Raw genomic sequence first — 25,904 nt, forward strand, 5'->3', positions numbered from 1 at the left:
TTTTAATGTTCTATCTATATTTCCATACAAGCATGGGGATATTGCAACAGCTCGAGGGAGAAAAAAAATACGTATTTTCTTCCTGGAAATATCCAGGAAAACAAGAACTCTTAGGCCTTTTAACCTTCCTGCTGAAACATTTTGAACAAAAATTTTTAACCAGTCCTAGTGTAGTGTTATTTATATGAGAGAAAGATGCAAATATCAGATCTCTGTGACTAAGACCTTGCCTTGGAACTGTTTTCCAGGAAAAAAGTTCTGGAGCTCTAGAAGCTAAGTATCTCTTACTAATCACCTCCTTATCACAAAGCTCAGGGTTAGCAGTAATTCTTTTGGAGAAACCTGATTTTCAAGGAATATTTTCAATTTTACCTCAGGAAGTTAGAGTGGCAAAATACAATTATGTATGCTTAGAATAATAAATTTTCCTCATGAGGATTAAAGTGCTCAGAGAAACAGTTTTTTAAACTATTGCCAGTGATATCAAGAGCTGTTAAAACTCAAAAACATCCTTTATCTTGCAATTCAGTTGATTCGTAGAATCATAGATCTATTTGAATAGATTGCTATAAGAATTATATCATGCAAAGCCCTTTTTCTCAACAAGAAATTAGTAGGCTCAGAACAACCTAGGATGTAGATCTCAGTATATGCTAGGGATAGAAAGGAGGGAAAAAATAAATCACAGCTTGTATTGTGAGACATTTCAACATTTACGTCGAAAAATCTACATTGTTACTTCATAAAACCTACATTTGATCGTCAAATGTCAGTGAAAATGATCACCAGCATAAAACTTCAAAGGCTGCATGACAGTGGGATATTCCTGTTTTGTATGTAAGTGAGCAATTAATGTGAGCAATATAAGCTATTAAGTATCACAAAGGGGCCATGCAATACCTTCTCTCAGAATCACAGGATTTTTAATGTTGGAAAAGACATCTGAGATGATCAAGTCCAGCTGTCAGCCCAGCACCACCACCATGTTCACCACAAACCGTGTCCTCAAGTGCCATATCCAGATGTTTCTTGGACACTCCCAGGGATGATAACTCTACCATTTCCCTGGGCAGCCTCATCCAATGCTTTCCTACCCTTTCCATGAAGATATTTTTCCTAATAGCTAAGCTAAACCTCCCCTGGAGCAATTTGAGGTTATTTCCTCTTGTCTTGAGCAAATGAACTCATTGTATTGGATCTCATGTAAAAATGTTATCTCAGTCAAAACATAAGAATATATACAGGTATAACCTAAATCAATCAGTAAAAATGACAACTGAAACAAGCAATTGAAGACCTTAGAGATTTGAAATACATAAAGTTTTTTAATAAATAGTGGAAATGGCATGGTACTCTAAGGTAAACTAGATTTCAAAGTTGGCAAACATGAAAAGCAGACTATGGTATTTTTCTTTCTCTCTCTAATAAATAAAATATTCTAAATATTAGATTGATAAAGTCTTGCTGATTTATTCAATAATTAATCACAAATTGCTGGAATTATACTTACCAACTGAAAGTAGAAAAAATGTCAACAGGATAAAGGAATAATTTCTACTAATAGAAGGGATTTGGATGTAGATGGAAGGGAAAATTAGACTAATTGTTTGCTTATTTTTTTTTTTTTTTTTCACCAATAGGAATACTTAAGGTAGAGATATTTTCAGTTATATTTCAAAAGCCAAAAGACAACCTGCAAAATTAATGCTGAATTGTAGAGGAAAGTTAATCAAATGTTGATGGTGAATACATGTTCAACAGCACTATAGCTGGATTTTGAGTAATCCCGTAGGTCCTATGGGAACCGCTGGACCCTATGATTAAATTATCAATCATTTATAAAACTAGAGGCACATCTTATTTGACAGCTTACTTGATCTTGGTGTTGACTTAGTGGTCGAGAGTGTGGCAACTTCTCTGGCAGCCTTCTGTCGAGGATGTGTCCATTCTCCAAACGAGGCTCTCTGGGCTTGTCAAACCAATCTGTTTCTTCCCGACGGAGGTGATAGGCTTTGAAAACCAAGGACAGGTCAAATGCTCTGGTCCAGTGCTGGGCAAGGGCAAGAATGTGCATTGTGCATAGCAAACATGCAGAGTGGTTACTAATTGGCCATGCAGCTAAAGCAAAGTTAGAGGTGAGACTTGAGACATTGAACTTGAGAATTATTTAGGTGTTAGACAGCAAAGAGAAGATTCTGTTTATGTCAGAACTGTGGATATCAACTACAGAAGAAATCCACCACGTGCTATAGCCACTTCTTCCTTCTGGCAGCTAAGAAATACACTGCAGATTTTGCATATCTCAAAATGTTTGTTGAGAAAAATTTAGTAATATTAGTTATTTTGAAGCAGACTAGGAAAAAAACCACAAACAAACTCAGAAAATCCAAATCAAAACCCAAAATAACCAACCCTCAAAGTGCAAAGTCCAGTAATTCCCAAATTTCTGAACTGAACATTGTTCAAAATATTTTGGAAATAATCTAGAACTACATATAAGAAAATTAAAATCTCTTTATGAAATTGATATCAAACCAAATCATAGAAGATAGAAAACCAATCTATCTAACTGAAATTCTAAGCAGAAATATTACAGGTGTTCTCATTTTTAATTCCATCCCCCGATTTTGCAGTATGAACCTTTGTGTATGGATTTTTAATGTTTATTCTGCAAAAATTTCTACAAGACTAATATTCTGTTTGCAAATGTATTAGGCATCATTTGGGTCAAATAGCATCATTTCACTGAAATCAGTCTTGCAAATGCTTATATTTATGCTTACTGATTATTGGGTCAACGGACATAGGTGTCACTCCATTTGGATCAGAATCATGTCCTGTTTTCTTCTATGTTGCCAATCACTGAAACCAATGCATTCAGGTAATGCAATGTAGAATGTAAGGCAAATTTGAATTTTATGCTTTATTAAGCAAGGTAAATTTGGAAATCAAAGGAAAGCAATCTTTGTTTCAGCAAAACAACAAGGAATTGCAAGCCTTAAATAAGATCAGTTTTTGCTATAGTAACAAGAGTGAATGCACATGATACAGAAAAGAATTTAAAAAGAAAAACGGTAGTAGTAATATCTTTCTTATTTAGTTGTGAAAGTAAACATTATCTATTTGATTTAAGAAATAATTTTTAAAAATAATGGGAAAAAAGGAATCTGTGGGTTTTTTCACTAATAATTTCTTTAAATCTTCCAAAAAGAGGAATAATATATATGCATGATTTTTTTAAAAAGAATATGGTGTATGTGGCAAAACCAACATTCTATATTGTACTAAGCCTTCAGAAAATTTTTAATCTTTATTCAGATATTATGCAGTCTCTTCCTTCATTACTGTGCACAAACTTATCTAACATCAAATGGTTTATTTAATCTTATTTAGATAAGCATATATGAATTACCAAAAACATTATTAGAAGTTGATGCTTATCTAGCTCCTGATTAGCTATTGATTAACTGCTGTCAATAAACTATTATGATCTAGCATGCCAATATTTAATGCTTTTATGCTGGTTGACCAGTACCTGCACAAAGAAGGGTCATTCATACTCATCCTGAGAGAAATTCTTTCTGAAGCTTGCATGAAGAACTTCATACATATTCCTGACCCCAGATGTTAATGCTGGCTATCATAAACTGTGTCATCATCTGAGCAGATGAAAGAATGATTTTTTTTTTTTCCTCCTGCCTCAGTTGAAATAACTTCTCCTGAAATACTTCAATACTTCTCTTGAAAATGCAGAATTCCATACATTCAGCCTTCTTTTTTTTTTTTCATACTGCGATGAATGTGTATTTTATTGAAGTTTAAGAAGTTATAAATGTACGTGCATACAGACACACACACACCACACTCATGTGCACACACACACACCACACTCACGTGTACATACACACCCCATTGGTCTTGGCTTGCACATCTGGGATTTGTCACAGCTGGAAACCTGACAACAGTCAAGATGAACCACTTGCAGTCTTAGAGAAGTGATCCTTTTATTCTAAGGCTAACAGAATGCAGCCAGATGATTCCACCCAAACAGATTCCAGGCTGTGGGATCCAAGAAACCCAAACAGAGAAGTAACAGTGATCACTCTAAATCCAACAGATGAAAAAAGGAATAGGCTGTGTTGCTATCTTGATGTCTTGATATTTCAATTTTAAACTTCTAAACTCTGTTGAAGAATTGCCAAATTAGCATATAAAAGAAAAATAACACTTGAGGTGAGAAAAGGTACATTTTTTTCCTTCTGAACAGCAAGAGCTATTAATATTAATGAAATTGAGTACTAGCTTCAGTGTTCTTGAAAATTAGTATCTTCAGCATACTTAATAATGTGTGGAAAGTGGCAGCTGTGGGATTGACAGAGATCTATTTTCTGGATCTGAGTTTTCATGATACTGGGAACCCCGAGAAAATTTCAGGTGTTTCAAGATCTCAAAATGCTGTTTATTTTCAATGGGCAGCTCTAGATGTTGTGCTCTTTTGACTAAGGCTACTTTTTAAACCTGTTTGAAGTTTGGAATTCCAGTGTAAGCACTACTTATGTCCTGAAGCATGGTTTTAAGATTTGTTACAGCATGTACTTAGTGAAAAATAGAAGGTTTGGACTCAAAGTCCTATTTTCATTCTCTTGTAGCATTTGTTATGGGATATCACTTATAGAAAATGAACAGAAAGTCAAGCATGTCTCTGAGTTTGAACCAAAGAAAAATAATTAAAATTTGACATTTTAACTTAATTTTTTTAATTCTCTTAAGATGATAAATCAAGCTGTAGCACAGGAAGAGTTTTCCTAAGACAGTGCTTAAGACTGATTTCTTTTAATGAAATCTTATCAAGACCATGCAGCAGTTGCTTAAAATAAAGAGAAGTTGCAAAGCAAATTGTGCTAAAAGTTTGGATGAACCATGCCAGAATAGCTGTCCACTGTCAGGGAATCAGATCACTACAGAGAAGAGTGTGGCTCTAAAAATGAAGGCCATAAATTTCTGTAGAAATGTAATTGCTTCTTTTGAACACTTTTTATCTTACATCCAAATTATATGAATTATTTTCAGTACAGTTACTTGCTATTAGATTGCATATTTGAAACTAATGTCATGAAGTGTTTTGGTTTCCCAAGAAATAGGCTATTTGTGAAGACAAAATTTGATAGAAATTAAAAAAAGACTGCTGAAAGGGGAAGCCCTGAGTGACATATCAATCTAATACAGAATATGTGAATTGAATTATAATACTGCTGAAAGGGTCTAACTCATCAGAGACTGAGTTAAAACTGAAATGTGTTCAACTTGAAGTGTTGCATGTGTGTGTTCTACAAATATATATGAGAAATATAAGGCATTGCAGGGCAGATATATAATTCCCTATGAGCTGTGCATGTGAGATAGAATTGCACCAAATTGGATTTTTTTGGTCCAGGTTGGTTCTCCTTAAGTTTTCAGGAGGAAAAGTCCTGTGTCTTTCTCAATGTGACTCTAGAATGACCTGTAAAGGTCACAAGCTGAGAGGAGACAAGATAGCATCTGCTTATTTAGGAAGAATGATACGAGTTGCAACTTGGGGAGTTCCTCTCAACTGCTTGCAGATTTAATTATAGGACTCAGTGTGCTAAGAATTGAAGGACAATAAAAAGAGTTAAACTTCTGATCAATATCAAAAAAGCTGATGACCCTGAGTCTCTCCTGAAACATGTAGTTCATGAGGGTGTTATAAATAAATATCTAAGAAATACGAAGAAAAGCTTACAGAACAAATCCCTTAGTAAGAAGTATGAGAAAGGCAAATAGATCATTTTTTCCTAATGCTTATGATAGATTCAGCATGTGTAAAAAACCAATAATGCAATAATGAACGGAGGTTAGTAGAAATGTGAAAAATAAACCATACTACTTCATAATCATGCAAATGTGTCTTTTGAGACAATCATTGCCATTTACAGACAATAGAGCGCATGCAAAGTCTCTTTTATTGTGCAGTAAATACACATAAGAAAAAGTTAAGGGAGTGCATACAATTTTGAACATAATCATTTCATTTGCCTTCAAACTGTCTTTATGATTTTTAAACAATTTTGAATATATTAAGTCTGAACTGACTCAAAACTGATACATAATTTGCAATTATTAAGTACTCAACATCAGCTTTAACATCCTGCTGTACTTATTCAGAAGCAGCATTTTTAATTGCACTATTTATAATACATCAGAAAGGTTCCTTTCATGAACTTCAGTGAGATGAACTCTTGTGCTTATTTGGCAGACGTGTATGGGGTGCATATAAAACCAGCTACACTGCATAACCCATCAACAGAAGTAAAATACTTTATGTAAGTTTATTGAAGGATGAGATTGTCTTGCACCATTCAAATGACAGATTATCTTACATAATCACAATTCTGAATGCACAGAAGTCCACATGACAGGATGCTTTCAACAAATCATATGTAGAATGTTATTTTGCTATCATGTTAAGCTCTATATGGTTCTAACATATAATATGTACTTCATGAACAGACTATTTCTATATAAACATGGATCTAAATTGGTGCATCGGGAGATGGAATTATCATTTTTCGAGTTCTATCATGAAATTTCATGCACATAAAATTACTGGAGATTTTTAGAGATTTGGGAGATTATTTCCAAATCCCAACAAAAACTATTGCAAATAAGTTCAATGATTCACAGTCACTGGAGAGAGCTGCACATAAAGACTGATGGCAGAGTCTGTATTGTACATGGAATGTTCTACACAGTATCATTGAAAAGTAGACATAAACAAGTAAAAAGGAAAATGCACAAGCAAACCAAAAGGAAAGCAAATCAACAACAATATAGTAGCATGCTATAGTAGCTTAACACCATCCAGAAACTGTTAGGGTAAAATGAAAAATATCAAATAAGACAAAACAAATCAACCCCCAAAAATGTACATACACAGAAGATGCACCAAGGAACAGAAAAGGAACAAGTCTTTGAAGTGTAACAAAAATCAGACACATGCATAGAAATGAGGATTTGCGTTGTGATAGTAAGATACCAGTCTGAGGCCTAATTTACCTTCACTGTCTGACATGGCATGCTGGAAGTCATCCATGATGAAGGCTATATCTCGATCATAGCCCCGAGTCCGTGACTCCTCCCTCATATGCTGCTGCACCTCAGGTAGTGAATGGCTCGATCCAAACTGGTCCCTGGTGTCTGCAGAGATTGGTGGCAAGGGTCCAGCTGCTGCTCTTGCCATTCCCATTGGCTGTCCAACAGGACTTAGTGGGCTCTCCTCCTCTGAGTTCTGCGCTACTATTGGGATCCTTCCCCTGCTTTGGCTAATAGGTAGACTGGTGGGTTTAGTTCTTCCAGAAGGTGCTGCATGGCTAAAGGAAACATCTAAAGGTTCAGCTTCTTGGGCTTTCAGTCTTAAAGAAGAGCTGGAAGAATCCCTTTTCAATGACAAATCGAGCCCATACACTGAGGAGGGCCTAGATGAGGGCCTAGACCTACTACCACTGCTATAAGACTTGTCTGCTTCATCTTGTAGTGCAGATCTCATTGCTGGACCCAGTGCAGTCCCAAGGCCCGCTCCAATGGATGACGTCAGTGGTGGCCCCATGTACTTCTGCTGGTCACTGATGTTTTTTCTAAGGCCATAAGTGATATCATCCTGAAGAAGCCTTGCCCTAGTAGTAATTCCCCCAAGTGTTGAAGTGCTAGAGGTCATATAGCTTGAATAGTCAGGCTCAAGGTCTCTGCTTTCTTGGATAGGTGAAAACTTTGTTAGTTTGGGGTCTATCAAGGCTTTCTTGTGTTTTGACTGCTTCTGGTAAAGGAGGGCTGCTGGGAGCTGCTTAGCAGCCTGTTTCTCAAGAGTAAGCCTACCTATGCTGTATTTCTCAGATTTTGGAAAATGCCTGTAGCTGCCCTCTCCATGGTAATATTGTGACAGGCCAGCCAGATGATCGAGACTTTCTGCACCTCTACGGAACTCTTGCTTTATCTGGTGTTTCAGCAGTTTGAGCTCATAAGGGTCCTCCATTGGGTCTTCATCAGCTTTAACATAGGAATGTAACCTAGAGGAAGTCTGCAGTGGTGCTAGGAAGTCTGACACTTCTTGTGCTCTCCTGGCCTCAGTTGTGTGAAGAAGCCGATCTGTTTTGGTCAGATCTTTCTCATGGAGGCTAAAACTGGAACCAAGAGCTCCTGTTCCTTTAGTAAGTTCTCCTATATCATCAATCAGTACATAATTTCGGGGTGTATGGTGGTGGTCTATATCTGCATAGAACGAGTCTGCAGATATGCTTGATATAGGGCTGCTTGCTATGCTGTTTCTCTCATCTAGTCCTATCCTTAAGTCCAAGGTAGAGTATTTACTGCCCAGCTGGGAAACTGCATAACTATTGTCAGTTGAAACTGGTGCTATCATGAGAGGCTGATTGCGAATTACATCGTAGTTTGTTGTTATCTTAGGCTCCAGATATAATGTGGTCTGTCTTGGCTTTGGCTGTATCACCATCATCTGTGATGGGAGTTGGTATGATGGTTGTTGAGATGGTGGAGGTTGAGCCTGGGGGGTATAGGACATAGTAGCTCCTGTTTGGAATGCTGTCTGGGTCTGATAAGGTGAAACCTGCTGGTGATACAAAGGCTGCTGTTGCTGGTAATGTGACTGTTGTGTGAACTGAGTTGGTGCTTGAGTTGGCAAGGCAGGAGATGAATATTGATATTGAGCATATGGGCTTGTAGCAGGGGCAAACTGTGTTTCTGGCTGGGTTTGTGGTGGCATAAACTGGTTAAATTCTGTCTGGGGTGCGGTACGTGGTCTTTCCAAGCCATGCTGAGTTTCTATTCTGCTTGACCTGGTATTATTAACTTCACTGTCTGACATATAATCACGTTCTTCTGCTACTCCTTGGAGATAGGCACGCTCTCTCTTTTCTCTTTCTTTCAGTAGGGCTTCTTTCCTCCTATTAATGCCCATTTCCAAGTATCTCAGCTTGGCATCTATTTCTTTTTCCTCCTCATCTAGCTCTGCTTGCTTCTTCCTAAGCTTGGCTGATTCACGTTCGACCAGATCCAATTCCCTGTCTATATCCTGAAGGATTTTGGCTCTGGCCATAGTGGTGGTCCTACAAATCCTCCTGCGTGAAACTGATCCCACAGAAGTATATGGGGACTGAGTTCCTGCTGTTGCTTCCTCTGGAGGTGGATTGGGCAGAGTCCTCTTCACCTTCTTTTGAGTGCTGGAGGGAGTCATGCTTGAAGAACCTTTTGACTGCAATAGAAGAAACAAGACTGAATCACTATTCTGGAGAGAAATGAATCACAAGTTATTTAAATTTTTTCAGGATATGGCTTTTTAACTTAACCACATGCTTTCCTTAAGACAGAGGAAATTTTTTATCTGTGATTAAGCAGCAGAATATAGAAAGGAAAGTCTGCAAAAAGTGAGCAATCTAACGCAAAAAAGAAGGGTGACACTCACTAGGACTTTATTTAGCCTAAGATTAAAAAATCTACCTTATATTCTTAAAATGGAATCAATGGTAATTTAAAAGTTTTTTATTTAAAAAAAAAAAATTAATGCTTATACATAAACATATTCAATGAATATGTGTGTATATATATATATATATACCTCCCTTTTATATAACAATTAATTTAATAAAAATCTGTATAATTATAAATGTACTTATATACACATTCCTATTTAAATTTATATATAATCTGTAAAGTCGAATAAATGAGTCTGAGCCAGACACTGAATGCATACTTATATGCTATAACTTGTAATGAAATCCAGACAATAAAGCAGAACTTTCTAGTGACAAGACAGTAAGTTCTTACATGATCTTGTAATTTTTGCCTCATATGATGCCATATATATTTATTAAGAGGATTTTTCTGTCCCTTAAAAAACTGGTATAAACTTTCTTCAGTTCACTTAAGACTTTCATAAATAAAATTTGTTCCAGTCAGAAAGCTACAGCTTAAAACTTTAAAAATTTCAGCCGTATAAAATTATAGCAATTTAATTCTGTCCAGATGTCCAGACTTCCCCACAGTTAATGGTTCTCCATCTTGATGTAGAGCTATCTACCTTAGGCTGATAAGCAATTTGTTTTGAGGTGTCAGTCTCTCTTCATCAGCTAGGAAATTAGACAGTGCAACTGGTTAGATGCAATTCAATTTACACCCTAAAGTACTAAGGTTTTTGATTTTTTTTTGTTTGAAGTTTAGGACCCCATGCAATATATACAGATTAAAAAACAGGACCTGAATGATTTTGAAATTTATCCTATCTCCTTAATAGCTTCTTACAAATTTTCCCTTAGCAAGGGAAAATAGATTGATCTATACACATACACTAAAACAAAAGAAAAATCAGCTCAGCTATTACAGAATGCAGACATGTTAAAACCAACATATGGAAACATTTTACCCCAGTTTAATAAGGGAAGAATAAAAACAATATTGATCAAGTTGACTCTCCTGCCTCTGCAGGCAAGGACAGAATTTTAATTAGGATTAACTGCTTTTAATTAAAAATGGCATTTCTTTTGAAATAGATGCTACTTCATTGAGATAAGATATAAATAATCTTATGTAGGAGTTTCTCAGTTTATTTTAATATGGCATCAACAAACTGTACAAGTTTTTAAGATGTGTTGACAATTCTCTTTTGCAGGTGCTCTGTTACCTAGCTTTAAAAAAATTATAATAACCAACACATCGTTTGTCATGAATCTTTAAGGAAACATTCACCACCTTTTCAAGTGCCATTTAAGCTCTTTTATTTTCATCATCTAAAGTCTATCAACTTTTTCATGTTTCAGATTTCAATAAAAGCAATTTAATATTTTCAGCTTCCCATGGCCATTTCACAAACCCATGTTGTGCCAACAAATCTAAGGAGCTAATATTTTCTTGCTCAGTGTGCACTTATAAGCAAAGACAAATTAATAATCTACAGTAGGTCTAGTTGGCTAATGTTTAATGTTGTAAAATCAGTGTAATACCACTGTTATTTCCCCCTCCTGAACTGAAATAGGAATCACAGATGGTGAAGCAGTCACAGATGGTCACTGGTATTGGGAAGTGCTATTAATAAAACAGTCATTAAAAGGTCTACAATACTTTATGGAATTAATATTTTCAGATAATAGGTTGTTGATGTATAAATCTAAGTGAGAGATTACTATGCATTTTAACAAAAAACATTTTTTTTTAGATATCTCAGTATATGAAGAATCTTAGACTAACAGATATTATAGGAAGATGTTATACTTGCTTTTGAAAAACTATTGATACCTCTTGTTTTTAGCTAATATTCTCACAAAAGGAAGACTTAATTACTTTTACTTGAGATTTATACTGGGACAAGAAAAAGAAAATTAGTATTGTGATAAGATGTGCTCCTGTTCTTGTTACTGGATATTTCCATCATCATGTTTTTCCATGCATCATGCTAGCAATGCTCCCTGGGGATTTTCTTAGTAGATTGAAGGGAAGTTCAACTGTAGTATTTTGACAGAGAACTTTAAAGCAGCTGTTATTAGTTTTTGCATTTCCTTTGAATTTGTTAAATAGCATGAAAAAAAAAAAAAAGCAAGCTAGGGCTGATCTTTGCCAAATTCTAATCTCTTTATCACAAAGAATTGGGAGTGGAAAGGAGTAATTGTGCTGTCTAGTCCTGTATTTTTGGTCACTGTCTCACATTTATAAGGTTATGCTCATTTTACATTTAAAGTACCCAAATGAAAGATGTGGCAGAAACCTTCATGAGATCACTCTGGAGCCACATAAATCTATCAAATACAAGCAGGCATTCTTAGACCTTACAATCACTGCTTAAAGGTTAAGTTAGATGTCAGACAGATGACCTTAGCAAGCTCTCTGACTGAATAAACAATTAAGTTTCTACTACATTTTACCATGTTTTCCATCTTAATTCTAGTGAGTTTACTTTTAGCTAACAATTAGCATCCTCCCTAATTTTTAAAAATATTTTTTTGTCTAGTAAATGATCACTCTAAATGTTGAGTGTAGCTTCTGAAAACTAGAAGTAAATTATTGTATTTTTATTTTACCTCGATGCTCATATAAATTTCATTACTTTATAGCTGACCCTTGTATAATTTTACACTAGTCTGGGATATCCCTTCAGGGCGGACTCAGTGGCAATCAGATCTGCTTCTGAGGCAAAGTTGTCCTTGTTAAAACAAGGCCAAAGCTCTTGCTTGAAATAAAGTTACAGAGATGTTCTCCCCAACATAACAAATTAAAGAACTGAGGAACAAACTATCTTCCCCTTCCACCACCCTCCTTAAGCCTAACAAAATTTGAAATAAACATAGGAGAAAGTCTTTTCAGTCTTGCAGTTCAGTGACAAGATAACATCACAGTAAGGAAGTCAAAAGAGCTGAAGGTTACATGCAAACAGATTTAGCAAAACCTTGCTTTTCTGCCTTGCCAATACATATTAGTCTTGACGTGAGTTATCGCCTGAGTTTGAATTTAGAGGTCATGCAGACAAAGGCTTGTGAACTCTGTTAAATTGTGTGGTGACTTTGGAATAACTCCTTTGCAATGACCATCCTGTTCCTTAGGAATCTTTCTAAAAATACCTTTTTCTACCTATTTTTGTCTCTTTTAATTTGGTGTCATTGTTGACAAAGCCAGTGAGACTCTGACCTGCTACAAGAATCAGTCAAGTACTAGGAAATACTAATCTGTTCTGCTGCTTTTTATCTGTTTTACAGAGATTGGTTACTCTGGGGACTGAATGGCTCAGGATACCTGTGATGAATTTCTACCTCTAAACACTGTGTTTGATTCTGGCTAAGCAATCTTTCTGGTCCTCTTCTCAAATGAGTTTTTGAACATTGTATGCTGCTCTCCATTCAGGTAGCCATGTTTGGATATTTGCTTATAAGCTCAGCTTTCACACTTGAGCATATAATTCTTGCATACCTCTTGCATGTTTTGAATTTTATTAGTAAAAATGTAATCCTTATTCATTCCTCTTTTAAATTTTTCTGTGATCACTTAACACCAACTTCTTCTTTGGTCCTCTTTAGAGCTGACAAAAGACACCTGCACTTATATAAATATTTTTTGTATAAATAGGGAAAATCATGAAAGAAATGCATATAATATGTATACATATATGTATACATATTCATACTTGTTCTACTTAGGCTGGGATGTGTTACTCAGTATTACAGCACATGCTCTTCATTGTCAGAAATTTATCAGAACAGTCAGAAATTTTGGCAATTCATTATTTTAAACATTTAATTTACTACAAAGAATCCACGAAAATCCATTATCACTCATTAAGGACTTCTCGGTAATTTAACAGTATCTTTAAAATTGCTTGCAAATGAGACCCAACTTCTAAAGATACTAACATAATAAAGTAGTATTAGATTACTTCATTTTAAGTATGGAATCCTTAACTACTTCTTATAGGTGCAGAAGTCCTGAACAATGTTTTGTAACTTGTCCTGTGCAAAGAAAGTTTCTCATGTAGGTTTTTTGGACACTTCTGGAGTTAGTATCTATTATGTGGTAAATGGTGATGAGAAAGGAACATCTTTTTAACCCCTGGTTAACAAACATTAGACCAAGAATATTGAGAAGCTTCTCTCCACTGGCTAAGGCTGACAAAGGGACACTTCTACAGCATGAAGAACCACAGAAGGTGGGAACCCTCCAGTGAAGCCATCAGGTTAGGGGAAGCAGGCGGGTTGTGTATGGTAAGGAAAATTTATAGAAACACGTATTTAATAAAAGCTGGTCTCATCAGCAATGCTGAGAATGGAGTAACACATGCTCTGAACAATTTCTAACCAATAGTAAAACCTTATCAACCAGCACTGCCTTGGCTTGTGTGCCATTGTTGGCAAGAATAGTAGAAGATTAATTTGATGAGCTGAATTTGGCCTTGTATTGGGGAGTGAAATTCTCTGCTTCATGAGTAATATACCAGAGTTTTCCTTCAATGTAACTCTTGTCTTTTTCTTTTCTGCAAGTATGTTGCTCTGGGGACTGAGCAGTCAGGCAGAAAACTAGTTTCTAAATCACTACACAGCAGCACAGAGATGCCAGTCAGTCTGATTTTTTTTTTTTTTTTTTTTTTTTTTTCCCTTTGGAGGCCTTTAAAGATAAATTTCTATTAACACCACTACACAATTTTTAGAAATAGTCTATTCCAAAACAATAAATATTTTTCAGTTTTTTTTGCTTTCCTTCATGTCAGTTAGAGTCATTCGTTCCTCAGATAAACACTTTTGTACTTTCCATCCTCTTACTCCTTTCATTTTCTCTGTGAAATTGTTTGAAATTGCCATTTTCACTTCAAATGCAAGGGGGACAGCAGAGTGCACTTCCTAACAGCTGATGTGATGTGAGATATCATCCTATCCTCAGTTAAACACATAAAAGCCCATATGCTTCTTTTGATCTTGAGGGGAGAAGGAGAAATTCAAAGGAAATTTGATATGCAAACTGCAGACAGATGTGGCCCTTACACTGTGATTTTCAAAGGGTTCTAAATCTACATTTCATCTACATTATGAGAGCAGATGTAATAGTTGTTCCTAGCTGTTTGCACAGAAGACTTTTACACATACTAACTGATTTGTGATTCAATTGGAACAGGACTGACAAATTTGCTAATAAAGGGTAATGGGGAAATTCCCTTCTCAATTCCTAAAAATTAGAAGTAACAGTTTAAATCAGCAGTAATACATCACTGAAAAATCAGTTTGTAAGAAAAAATGAAATCCATTGTTTAGAAAGTTTGATTTAAATAGTGTAATTGGAACAACATTCCATGTATGTGCATTCAAAGGATTTTAGAAAACATACACATTATTCACAAGCTTACATTTTAATTCCCTTACTTTACATCTATAGATCATATCTATATTGTTTGCTTTTTCTGCTCACTGAAGACAGTCTTTTTTCCCAGTTTCCAGAGTATAATTCTTTTGTTACACTACTTTTTGTAATTTTTTTTCTTTCATAGCTTAAGTCTTATGCAAAAGGGAAACATTTCTGGTTAACTCACAGTAACACTACCTTCAAAACTCATTATTTTCTTTTTTACTCCTAATTTCTTTTCCCCCTCTGCTATCCTTTGCTATTTATGTTTGCAACCATATCACTTGTCTTTGCAAGGTGTACTGGGTAACAGTTTATGTGAGAGTATTTTCCTCATCATTCAATTTCTGAGAAAGAAGAGAAGAAAAATAAGGAAAAGGAACAGAAAGGGGGGAAGGACAGAAGGGGGAAAGCCTGTCCTCAAACCAGAGGAACACGGTCAGAATTTATTTTCTAAATGACAAATACAGATTTCATTCTTTGCTATGAAAGGCTCGAAAACATTTCAGGAAATATAGAGCTGCTATGCAGGCAATACCCACTGATGCTTCCTAAATGCTTGTCCTTATATGCTTTGTACATATCTTTGTACTTTGTACTAAGATATGTTAAATATTCTCAAGTATTTTATTTATCTATCAGTATACTAAAATCTATTGATTTAAAATCTATTGCAACCCTTGTTGCAATACTGTGTTTTCAGTAGCAACTCCAGCTCATACTCTGAGAGCTAAAGTACTACAGCCCAACTCCAGGGCCAAAGCCTAATGAAGAATTTAAAACAACTCCCTCTGTCTATGAATTAAAATCTATCTTCACTTGCAAATTACTTTTAAAAATATATCCAATTTTTGTTTAAAATAGGAAAGGAACATAATTAATGGATTTTTCTATACACTGTCTTCCACATGACTCAGGAAAATATCTGAAAATAATTGTTAAGCATTTTTTACTTTGACAACCCAAAATATTATTATATAAATGGAAAAACAGAGGACAAAGAGTCTATGTAAGGGTCCATGTATTGAATAACAATAACTGGAACAAGAGAAAGATTCACTATATGATGAAATAAAAATAGCAAAACTAGAATTCCTCTGAGGTAGGTAATTAACATGATTAAGACAAAGCTGTAACTTCATGGTGACTATGTACTATACCATAACATTGTACATTATACTACAACATAATTAGTGGTTTTTTATCAGTCATCACTTCTTTTTCTCCCCTCAGTTTAAAAAGAATTTTACATAAATACAGAACCAAAAATATTCAGAACTTCTCTCCCTTATCAAAAGTTATCAAAATATAACTATCAAAAGTTATCCAAAGTTCTGTGACGTGGATGGACAATTTGGTGCCTATTATAGATTAAGATAAAAATATTGTTTGCACATGATAAGCCCTGTATCCAACACAACACATTTTTGGATTTAGCTAAGTAATAACAAAGAACTGTACCTTAGTAATGTGTTTCAATACAGAGGCAATGCAATTCTGCCACTGGTAATTGAAACAAGCTATATTAAAGGATATTGTACCAAAATATTAACTGTTAGCTTTGGGATTTGTTGAGTGCAAAGCTACTTGTGGCAGAAGAGATAGGCATCAGTCAACTTCACTTTCAAATAAAAAAATCCCTGGAATAAGTCATTCTGCATGTAATGCAATAGCCTTAGCATGGGTTCATTCACTAATAGTAATCAATAATACACCATTTCTCATCATGTAACACACAAATCATTATGTGTCATACCCTTCAGTCAGAATAATACATTTTATTTGAAACTCAGATCTCATCTATGGAAAATTTTACAGGATTATAGAGAATATTTTCCCAGTAAATGAGAATATACTTTAATTTCTTTTCCTTTGCAATTTAACTGGGAGTCCTGGCCAGAAAATACTCATGAGAAAAATTCAGAACAGTTTATACTTATCAGTATGATATGCATATGCTGAATTAGCACCATCTGTTTTCAACAGATATGAGGCTCCTTTGCAAATTTCCAGTGACAATTTCAAAAAAGAAAAAAAAAAAAGAAACAAAAAAACCACCCTAACAATCAACACTAAAGCCCCCTTTATCTTTGAAAGAAAGGCAATATCTACCTTGTTTCACAAGGAAAAAAAAACAGACAAAAATAGTGTGAGAAAATCTTGGCTTTTTCTGCCTCTCCTTCACTACAGACTTCCTCCACAGGATGGTAGCTGATGAGACACCACATGGTGTGCCACAGCCCTTGTTTGTTCACAAGAGTGAGGATCATCTGCCCAAGCACAGGAATCATGTGCAGAGAATCTGAGCTAGTTCTCCAGACTACTGAGCTGAAAGTGCAATTTTTCTTCAGCTCAGTCCATAATCACACCTGTTTCTTTTGACAGCTGTGGAAAGAGCTGCATGCAACACAGATCCCACCTGTAAATGTCTCAAGAGAGGAGGTCTTTACCACTCACAACTAGAGCAGTTTCAATTCCTGCTTTGGGCTCCTCATGCAATATTCACTTGAAGCAGAGTTTTAAACCTTTTGTTTTCTGCAGGAATCTCGCCACCTCCTTAATTCTTCAGAAATTACACTTCACAGCAATGAAAGGTTTTGTGTTAGGCTCAGTTTGATGATTCAGGCAATATTTGTTTTATTCTGTACTCATGATGCTTTACTTCCCCAGTCTAAGATTAAAGGTGGCAGAGTGAGCAGAGCCCTGATTAACCACCTTCTCTAAAATGAGGTTCATTTATATGAAATGTGGGGAACAATGGCCATGTAGCTGCTGCTGTAAAGCACAGATTAGACAAACCCACTGAGTGCCCACCTGCCTAATTCAGGCCTTTCTACAGCCATCACAGCTAAGCCTTCTTTTTGTCTTTTCTGCTCAGCCCTGGCTTCATCCATACTGCTGTGCACCTGCAGAATGGTCTGCATCAAATTTCCCCCCCTCCTTCCAAAAGCACCTTAAAATTATCAATACAACATATTCAGTTGGTGGAAAGCATATTTCTTACTCAGTTCTGGTACTATATACCATGGTCCCAATATTGCACACTGTTATACTAGAATAGAAGCTAAAAGAAGTTTGGGAAGCTCTCCTTGATTGCTGACACTTGTTTTCCAGGCTTCAATCCATTCCAAGAGCTCACCAGCTTTCAGGTCACGTAGTAGACTCTGCACTAACCCCTCTGCCTCAACTGGACAAGCTGATTTCTCCTTCAATTAATGTAGTGAGTATATTTCACTCTCTTCTCTGCAACTTCTCAGTGTCTCCCTTAAACTTGCTTCTGCCTGAAACTTTTCTTTCCTCTCTCCCTCCATCCCTCATTTGCTGAAGCATAAAAAATCCCCCTAAAATACACTCAGTTGATCCCAGGGCAGGTGTAATCCTCACACCTTTTAAAGAAATGTAGTTGAACCTGACAGCAAACACACAGAGTAGATCATCTGCCACAGATGGCTAAACTTAGGAGGTGTGAAAATCACTCACAGTATGTCCGGATTTTCCATTACACTTTTTCTACAGTGAGAACATGTACTAGCCAGACCACACAAAACTCCATATTCCCATTCTTATTCTCATATAAAAATGGCATTTCCAGTTGGATACAAATCTATTTCCAAGTGGCATAAATTAAACAAAACCAAACAAACCTCTCCTCCCAACTCACCTCTAACCATCAAAAAGACAATTTTTAAAGAAAGCATTAACACTTGAAGAAACACAAACAGAAATCTGCAATTATGCAAAACAGAGTATCTTTTAATGGAAGAAAAATCAGCTTTCACTGTGTTATATGTTTAAAGAGATACCAAAGTGAAACAGATTACCTGTCTTTTTTTTTTTATTCTTTTTTTAGTATATTGAAATATAGAAAACCATTTTTTCAGAGTTTAATTTTTTTGTTGTTTGTTTGTTTACTTCTACATGCATTCTACTCTCTATGGATACTGCACCAGATTTAATCCATGGAGCTGGGAAAGAGAAGTGTCAAATATTCATCATTTATATTTAAAACTAGATTTGACACCAACTCCATGGCTTTACCAAAGAAATCCCGACAAGGCACTCAGCTTGCTCTTGATTAGCTCAACTGAATAAAAATGAATTTTTAGAACAGCCTCTTTCTCCTTTTTAAAGGCATACATGGGGATAATATTTATATTTGATTATTTTACTAGTTATTAAATATAATTTCTATTACGAGCACTGTAATCTATATTCATTTTCAGAGGAGGAAGTATTCCACTCCTGGATAAATTGCATCAGATGACAACCTTGTATGCAATGTGATATTTAATGCAACTGTGTAGGGCAGAGGAAGAAGAAAGCAGTAACCTTTAATGAATTTTCTTCCTACTATTTTAATAGCAATTACATTATTTTAGAATCACGACCTTCCTGTTCCCATTTCTGCTTATTGTGACAAGCAGGACAGGAAGACAGAAAGTTAGCAAAGACTACTTTTAAACACTAATGAAGCTAAAAATAAAGATAAGGCAGCAGAAAAATCAGTAATGTGAAAGACATGCCATTTGCAGTTTCTAAACCTACATAATGTAACACAAAAAAAAAAAAAAAGCAGCAAAATGAGAGGCAGAATTTAATGCAACAGCAATATTTTGAGACACAAAATAAAAATGAAAAGTTTTACTTGGCCTGGAATCTAGGATATATTTTTCCTGCACATACAAAAGGAAAAAGGCTCTTTTCTTCCACCTCATTTTCAGATCTCCTATTATTATTCTTGTTCCAAACCATTCTTGGTCCACTGCTACCATAAATAATTTCAAAAAACCAGACAAAAAATAGCTCTGATTGATTATATGCATATGGACTGCACAAATCACCCTGAACATGCAATATAACTTTTATCATTACAGAAACACAGGAAATAATCATTAAAAGATGTCAATAGCATAACAACGGACTTGGGTTGGTTTTTTCTCTCTTTTTTATGTATTTTAGTCACTGTTTTAAAATTCCTAGCAAACCCAGAGTTTATAAACAAAAGAAAATTAATGAAACCCTGAAATGCATGTAATCATCCAAATGCATATTCTAGACCAGTGGAAGAGCAAGAGCTAAAAAATTAGTCCAAGCCATTGAAAACTAATGGCTGCTGAATATATTAGTGGTATCTTCACAAAGTATCAGGCTTTACACTCATGTAATTGATATTTTTTGGGACCAGAGATGTTAACAGAAAGTCAAATGATTGTTCTGAAGTCTCAAATAGTTTGATGCTCATGGAAACCTATAGCAGCCTGAGGCACAGAGTGATGATACATCCCCTTACAGATAAGAAATGACAGTATTTATGTTGAGAGCAGAACTGTTGTGTGTGAGTGTGATTTGTTTGTTTCTGTCTTGAAAAAGACAGAAATAACTAATGGTTTTTAGCTGGTGAGGATGTCAGAAGAAAATGTTTTTGGAGACACAGATCCAGCACTAAAATAATTTAAGAAAACAGTATTACTCAAAAACAAGAACAAGTGAGGGCTGTAGAGTATCAAGATAAACATGACAAGAACACTTATTAGTTAGTATTTAGTTAGAAAACAAGAAAAAATGTCTAACCACGAAAATGATTCTTCTAAACATTCATTGCCCAATGCAACCACAGATAATTTTAGCTAGGATGGAAAGACAAGAACACAAACTTCAAACAGCTTAATTCTGAAAGTCACCATCCAGTAACAGGCCATAAAGGCACGTTTAATAGCATCATTTTTACACATCAACACTAAGCACTGAATGAATGTTGAAACATTTTTTCTTTATCTGCTCTGCTCTCTTTCTGGAAAACACAAAATCACTTTATATCAGCTGACAATCTCATTTTTTACTGAAAATATATGACTTAGTCAGTGTTATGGGGGAAGGGCTGAATTAGATGGATTTTGATCTCAAAGTGTGTTACAGATTCAATCATCATGAAACTGTTGAACTGCATGTGAAGAAACCAAAACACTTGAAACGTTCAACTTGTCCTTAAGTCTATTCTTCCTTCAGGATAACCAGCTCAGGAGAAATTCTAAAGCACAAATTTCAATTTCTCATTCTCAGTTGCCCACTAGATTTCCAAACTGCGTTTAAACGTTGAATATTCTGAACTGCAGGAAAAGTATTTGTAACATGCTTTTTTAAAAATGCCTTGAAGTTTAATACTAAATTATTGGTAATCCTATACTTTCAGCAGAAAACTCACAACTGATGACAAAGACTTTCAGAAATAAAGATCAGAAATACACAAAATATTTGAAAGCATTTACATATTTCTCCCCATTACATAATTACAAAATGTTTAGGACATTGAAGTTAATTAAATGTTAGTTTATTGAAGTGTTAGTTTATTGAAGTGTTAGTTTATTGTGTTTAGTTAACTGAAGTTAAAACATACTTTATTTCAAATTTCTACTTTTTTGTGAGAAGGACACCTTCCTTGATTCACCTTACTTCTTAATTTATTACTAATTTTTCTGTGTAATATAGCATATCAACATGGTTAAGATACACAATAAGAACAAGAATAAAAAATTTCATGCAAAAATGAGATTTCCAGATTCTCAGCTACTATATTGATATCTCCAGCTCAGTGCACACATTCAGAACTTTTCTATATATTGAATTTCTGAGCTTTGAAGCAAATGGAGCTGATTATCACTGTCTGTCACTTTCCCCATTCTACCATTTACTTTATTGACTGTATTATCCATACTTCCAGAACAAGTCAGACAGAAAATCTTTCTCCATTAATAAAATCGTTTTTAGTTCTTGTTGTTTATAAAATATTTGCAGGAGGAATGGGTAGTAGAGGAAATAACAACCCATGGTTGTCTGGTTTGAGTTTTGATGGGGTATTGTTTTACTTGGTTTTTTTTGGTTTTTTTTTGTTTGTTTGTTTGTTTTTGGTTTTTTTTTTTTTTGGTTGTTGTTTTTTTCTAATCAATGAGATAGGAAAAAATGTGTTTCAAGAGAATCTTTATCTATTTTTTTAACTTAAAAATGACCAGGCTCTTTTTTTCTTTCTCTCCATAGGCAGCTGAAAAACTATCACTGTATTTTTTTTCTCTCCTATACAAAACCCTTTTCTTTCTTCCTGTGCAAACTTTAAACTTCTTCAACATAAAATTCAGATTCAAAGGTTAATTTCTACTAGAAAATTTCCAGCAGTAATATTTCAATAATTTAAATGAATAATTTCCTTCCTGCTCCCCACATTCTGTCAATTTAGGGGACATTTTTCAAAATAATCAGAACTGAGAAATTTTGTTTTAAAGAAAGTGCAAAAAGTTCCTCATATTTGAAACAGTGAAATTTCCAATTCAAGGAAGAAAAAAAGGAATATTTCCTCAGGGCACGATCCACAGCTGACTGAATTAATTGAGTGAATTGTTAACTTCAGAGAATTTCATATGAGCCATCAGATTAGAGATTCTACAACACAAACACAAGCTTCTGTGTTTTCAAAAGTCAGTGGAAATGCTCATATCTGAACATCATAGTAGATCCATCATAATAGATCACAAAGAATTCAGCAGTAATGATGTAAATATTGTTTTAATCTTCCCAAATATAGCAAAATATTACAACATTAAGATAGTAAAATTAATGTTCTAAGAAATATTTTAAAAATCACATTAATGAGTGCCAACTAGAATTTGGAATTCTGATGTAATTTACAAGTGTTTTGGCAGTGCTACATCACTTATCCTTCAATTTTAGCTTCTTATTATATTTGTATAAAACATAGAAATATTTTTATGTTATATTTTCTAAAGAAGTACTTCAGAGACAGGTTTTACAGAATACTATCATTGGACTTTGGGGAATTTTTTTTCAAGTCTAGTTACCCATAACATGGGGAAAAAGAGATGTTTTCCAGTCTATGAGTTAAGAATCTAAAATGCATTTATGGAAGACTTTCTATGTATAATGATGACACACATTGAGATATTAATATCTTAGAATGTATATATCACCTATGAACTACATGCACCCAAAAAACACCAGGTCTTTTTACGAAACAATGATTTCTTAAAGCTAAAGTGTATTTTTAAAAATCTAGGAAAAAAGGATGAAGTGCTAGCAGAAAAAACCCCCAACAATCCAAAACCCCAAACCCAGCAATTTCCCAAATTACTCTAACCTAATTACAGGGTTTGAGAGGTTAATGGGGGGGCATAGACTAGTGTTTCCTGAACTGTACTGTCTACTTCTTTATAAAGCTGCATAGGAAGTGCTTTAGGAAATGTAATTCTTTTTCACTGACTTTTGAAGTGAAGCAGCACAGAAGTTTGAGTGTGTCTGCTCTCGAGCTAATGAGAACAACAATGTTAACTGAATGAGAAGGACTCAGATAGGAGAGTCCCCCAACTCTTCCTACCCTGTTTTATATCCACAAAAAGCATTAAAAATATCATTTAGAGATTCCAGTGTAAGCCCAGTAAGTAAGACGGTCAGGGCTTGAGGGTGAGTGTCTATTCAAAGAACAGAGGTAAAGGGAACTGAGCTTGAAAAAAACACCTATTTGCTGTGTTCAACTCTGAAATGAAGCAGTACTGAGAGGACAGACTCTTCTAAGGGATGCACAATGAAGGACAACAGGCACAAGTTGCACAAGGGAAGTGCAGAACTCTTCAACAGGAGAGCAGTGAATTCTCAGAACAGAACATACTGAGGGGCAGTAAAATCTCCATCCTTAGAGATTTTCAACATTCAACTTGGCAAGTCCTGTAGACACCTGACCTAACTTAGAAATAAGCCTAGCTTTGAGGTCAAGGTGGGACTGTATGACCTCCACAGCACCTTTCCAACCTGATTTTTTGGTGATCTGTGTTGACTGAAGAGTTTAGATAGGAAATGTTTTCAAAATATTATACAGATACCAACATCTTGATGGATATACTGTTACAGTGGTGTGTGAGGAGTGTAAGATTAGGGACTTCAACATTTAATTAAATCAAAACTTTGATGTTCCATAACTGCAGATTGTCTGAGATAAAAATAACCTCCAGAAAAGCCATTTGCTTTTTGACATATATGCATGTGTGTCTGTGTGTGTGTCTCTTTTTGTACACATATGGTAAAAATGCTACTTCTGTAACATTGTCAAAACTTCTTGTTTTCCATGAGTTTTTGGGCCAAATGATGAATAAACAGGAAGAAAAGAGAAAATGTGTTCCTCTTCCTAGGTTATCATTCCTCAGACAAGCAATGCTCAAACAGGCTGTAAGAACATAAGGACTCAGAGCAGCCTACACCATCCCTGTCGCTTTTAAATGCCTAAAGAATCCTTTTACTGCCTAAAGAAATAGCTGAAGGCATTACAATGAAATTCTCTGTACTACAGTGTGCCTGATCAAATGGGCAAAGGACAAACTCACTCGTTCCATTCCATTCTTCCTAGAAGACCACAATATTTCTGCTGTTGGTTATAACTTAGGAATAATAAAATAAGCATCAATATGATGTATGTGATTAATCTAGACATAACTTTTCTAAAAAAAAGACAGCAATTGCTTCTAACACCAACTCAGACAAGAAGCATAATTTCATTTCACTGTTGCCTCCTTACATAGTATATATACAGCAAAAACACAGCTATGAAGGAATTGCAGAAAATATGTTCCACCAACTAATGAAGTAAATATTACCTTCAAACTCCATTATGACTTCCTGAGTCCTATGTCATCATGTTTTAATAATGTTATAATAATGTGTGTTTTAATAATGCTATACAGTAGATGAAAAAAACAAAGAGCCAGTCTTGAAATAATCTTCCCTACATTAAACTTAAATTTTAGGTGGGTATATCTCAATTTGATTCACTCCATCCATCACCCTTCCTGACTATCTTTTCACCTCTGGCAACTGCTGACTGTCTAAATCAAGGAATTATCCAGATTTAGAGAAATCAAACCTGTTAAACTTCTCATCCCACACACACACTAAAGAAATCCTCAGCATATAATCCTCCTTCAGACCTTTCTCCATACTAGTTATTAGATTTCAAACCCTGCCTTCACTCTTAGTTAAGGGCTGGCCCATTTAGCCTGTTTGGCCATAATGCCCCAGGGAAAAGCCTTGCCAGGCAGTATAAGAGCACCAGCACACTTGATGCCTGAGCTGGATTTGGCATCAGCAAACAGCTTGCAAAGTAAGTAAGGTGAGATAATCAAAGCTGTATTTTGATAGGAACCACTCAGATTGGATGAGAGAGAGAGTGTCAAAGGAAGACCAGCAGGGAAACAGAAGTAGGGTTTAGCAAGGAGATTAGTGGGAAGATATGGACAGATGGAGAATGTGAACAGAAATTGAACTAAGACCTGAATTCATGATGTACAAAATGCATGAAGTTCTGAAGGAGAGCCAAAAGGCAGGCTTCCTCTGCAGTCTCACACCAAGGGAGACATTTCAGGCTCTGCATCCAAATTTCACAGGGATTTCTAAGCCATATCTTGTGATAGACTAACCCCTGCATTTAGAGTTCCTAAAGAGTTGACTTAGGAGTGCAGCACTAACCACCCTGGCTACTGTTGATTCCTCTATCATATCTTCATTTTAAATGCAGGGACTGCAAGCACTTACCATGCCATTATGGATTCCACTCCCTGAGCTGAACATTGCAGCAAGTAAATCACTTTTTGACAGAGTTCAGCTCTTTCTTGGTAATAAAACTGAAAATTATTCTCAGAAATTGAACTGAAAAGATAAGCACAAATGAAAAACTTGCTCTCTCCAAATGAGCTTTGAGAACTGTTTACAGGATAGCTTCTGAAATTCTGAATTGGCATCAGCAGAGCCAACCTTGTCCTGTAAATAAGAAGTTTTTCTGAACTGTCATTCCCATCTGTCAGCAGCCATTCATCTTAAAAGCATGCTGAAGAGACCAGAAACTAGTGGAAAGACTTCTTATAAAGATGTTTCAGTGAATTAAATTAGTTTTTTTGATTAATTTTTAATTATTTTTCTTTAATTGAGCTTTAGCACCTTGAAAGCAATTTATAAAC

At 35.3% G+C, this 25,904-nt stretch overlaps 1 protein-coding gene across 1 annotated transcript in view; it reads right to left on the reverse strand.

Moving 5' to 3' along the window:
• The window catches only part of PCLO (piccolo presynaptic cytomatrix protein), a 308,509-nt gene that overhangs the window by 126,143 nt on the left and 156,462 nt on the right, over positions 1–25,904 (reverse strand). The window contains exons 7-8 of the mRNA XM_056516399.1: positions 7,075–9,283; positions 1,874–2,010 (exon numbers count right to left, since the gene is read on the reverse strand). Coding sequence (XP_056372374.1) covers positions 1,874–2,010; positions 7,075–9,283 — 2,346 coding nt within the window. The remainder of the gene's footprint in view (positions 1–1,873; positions 2,011–7,074; positions 9,284–25,904) is intronic.

This window comes from Oenanthe melanoleuca, chromosome 1A (genome assembly GCF_029582105.1).
Source record: "Oenanthe melanoleuca isolate GR-GAL-2019-014 chromosome 1A, OMel1.0, whole genome shotgun sequence".
Classification (NCBI taxonomy): Eukaryota; Metazoa; Chordata; class Aves; order Passeriformes; family Muscicapidae; genus Oenanthe; species Oenanthe melanoleuca.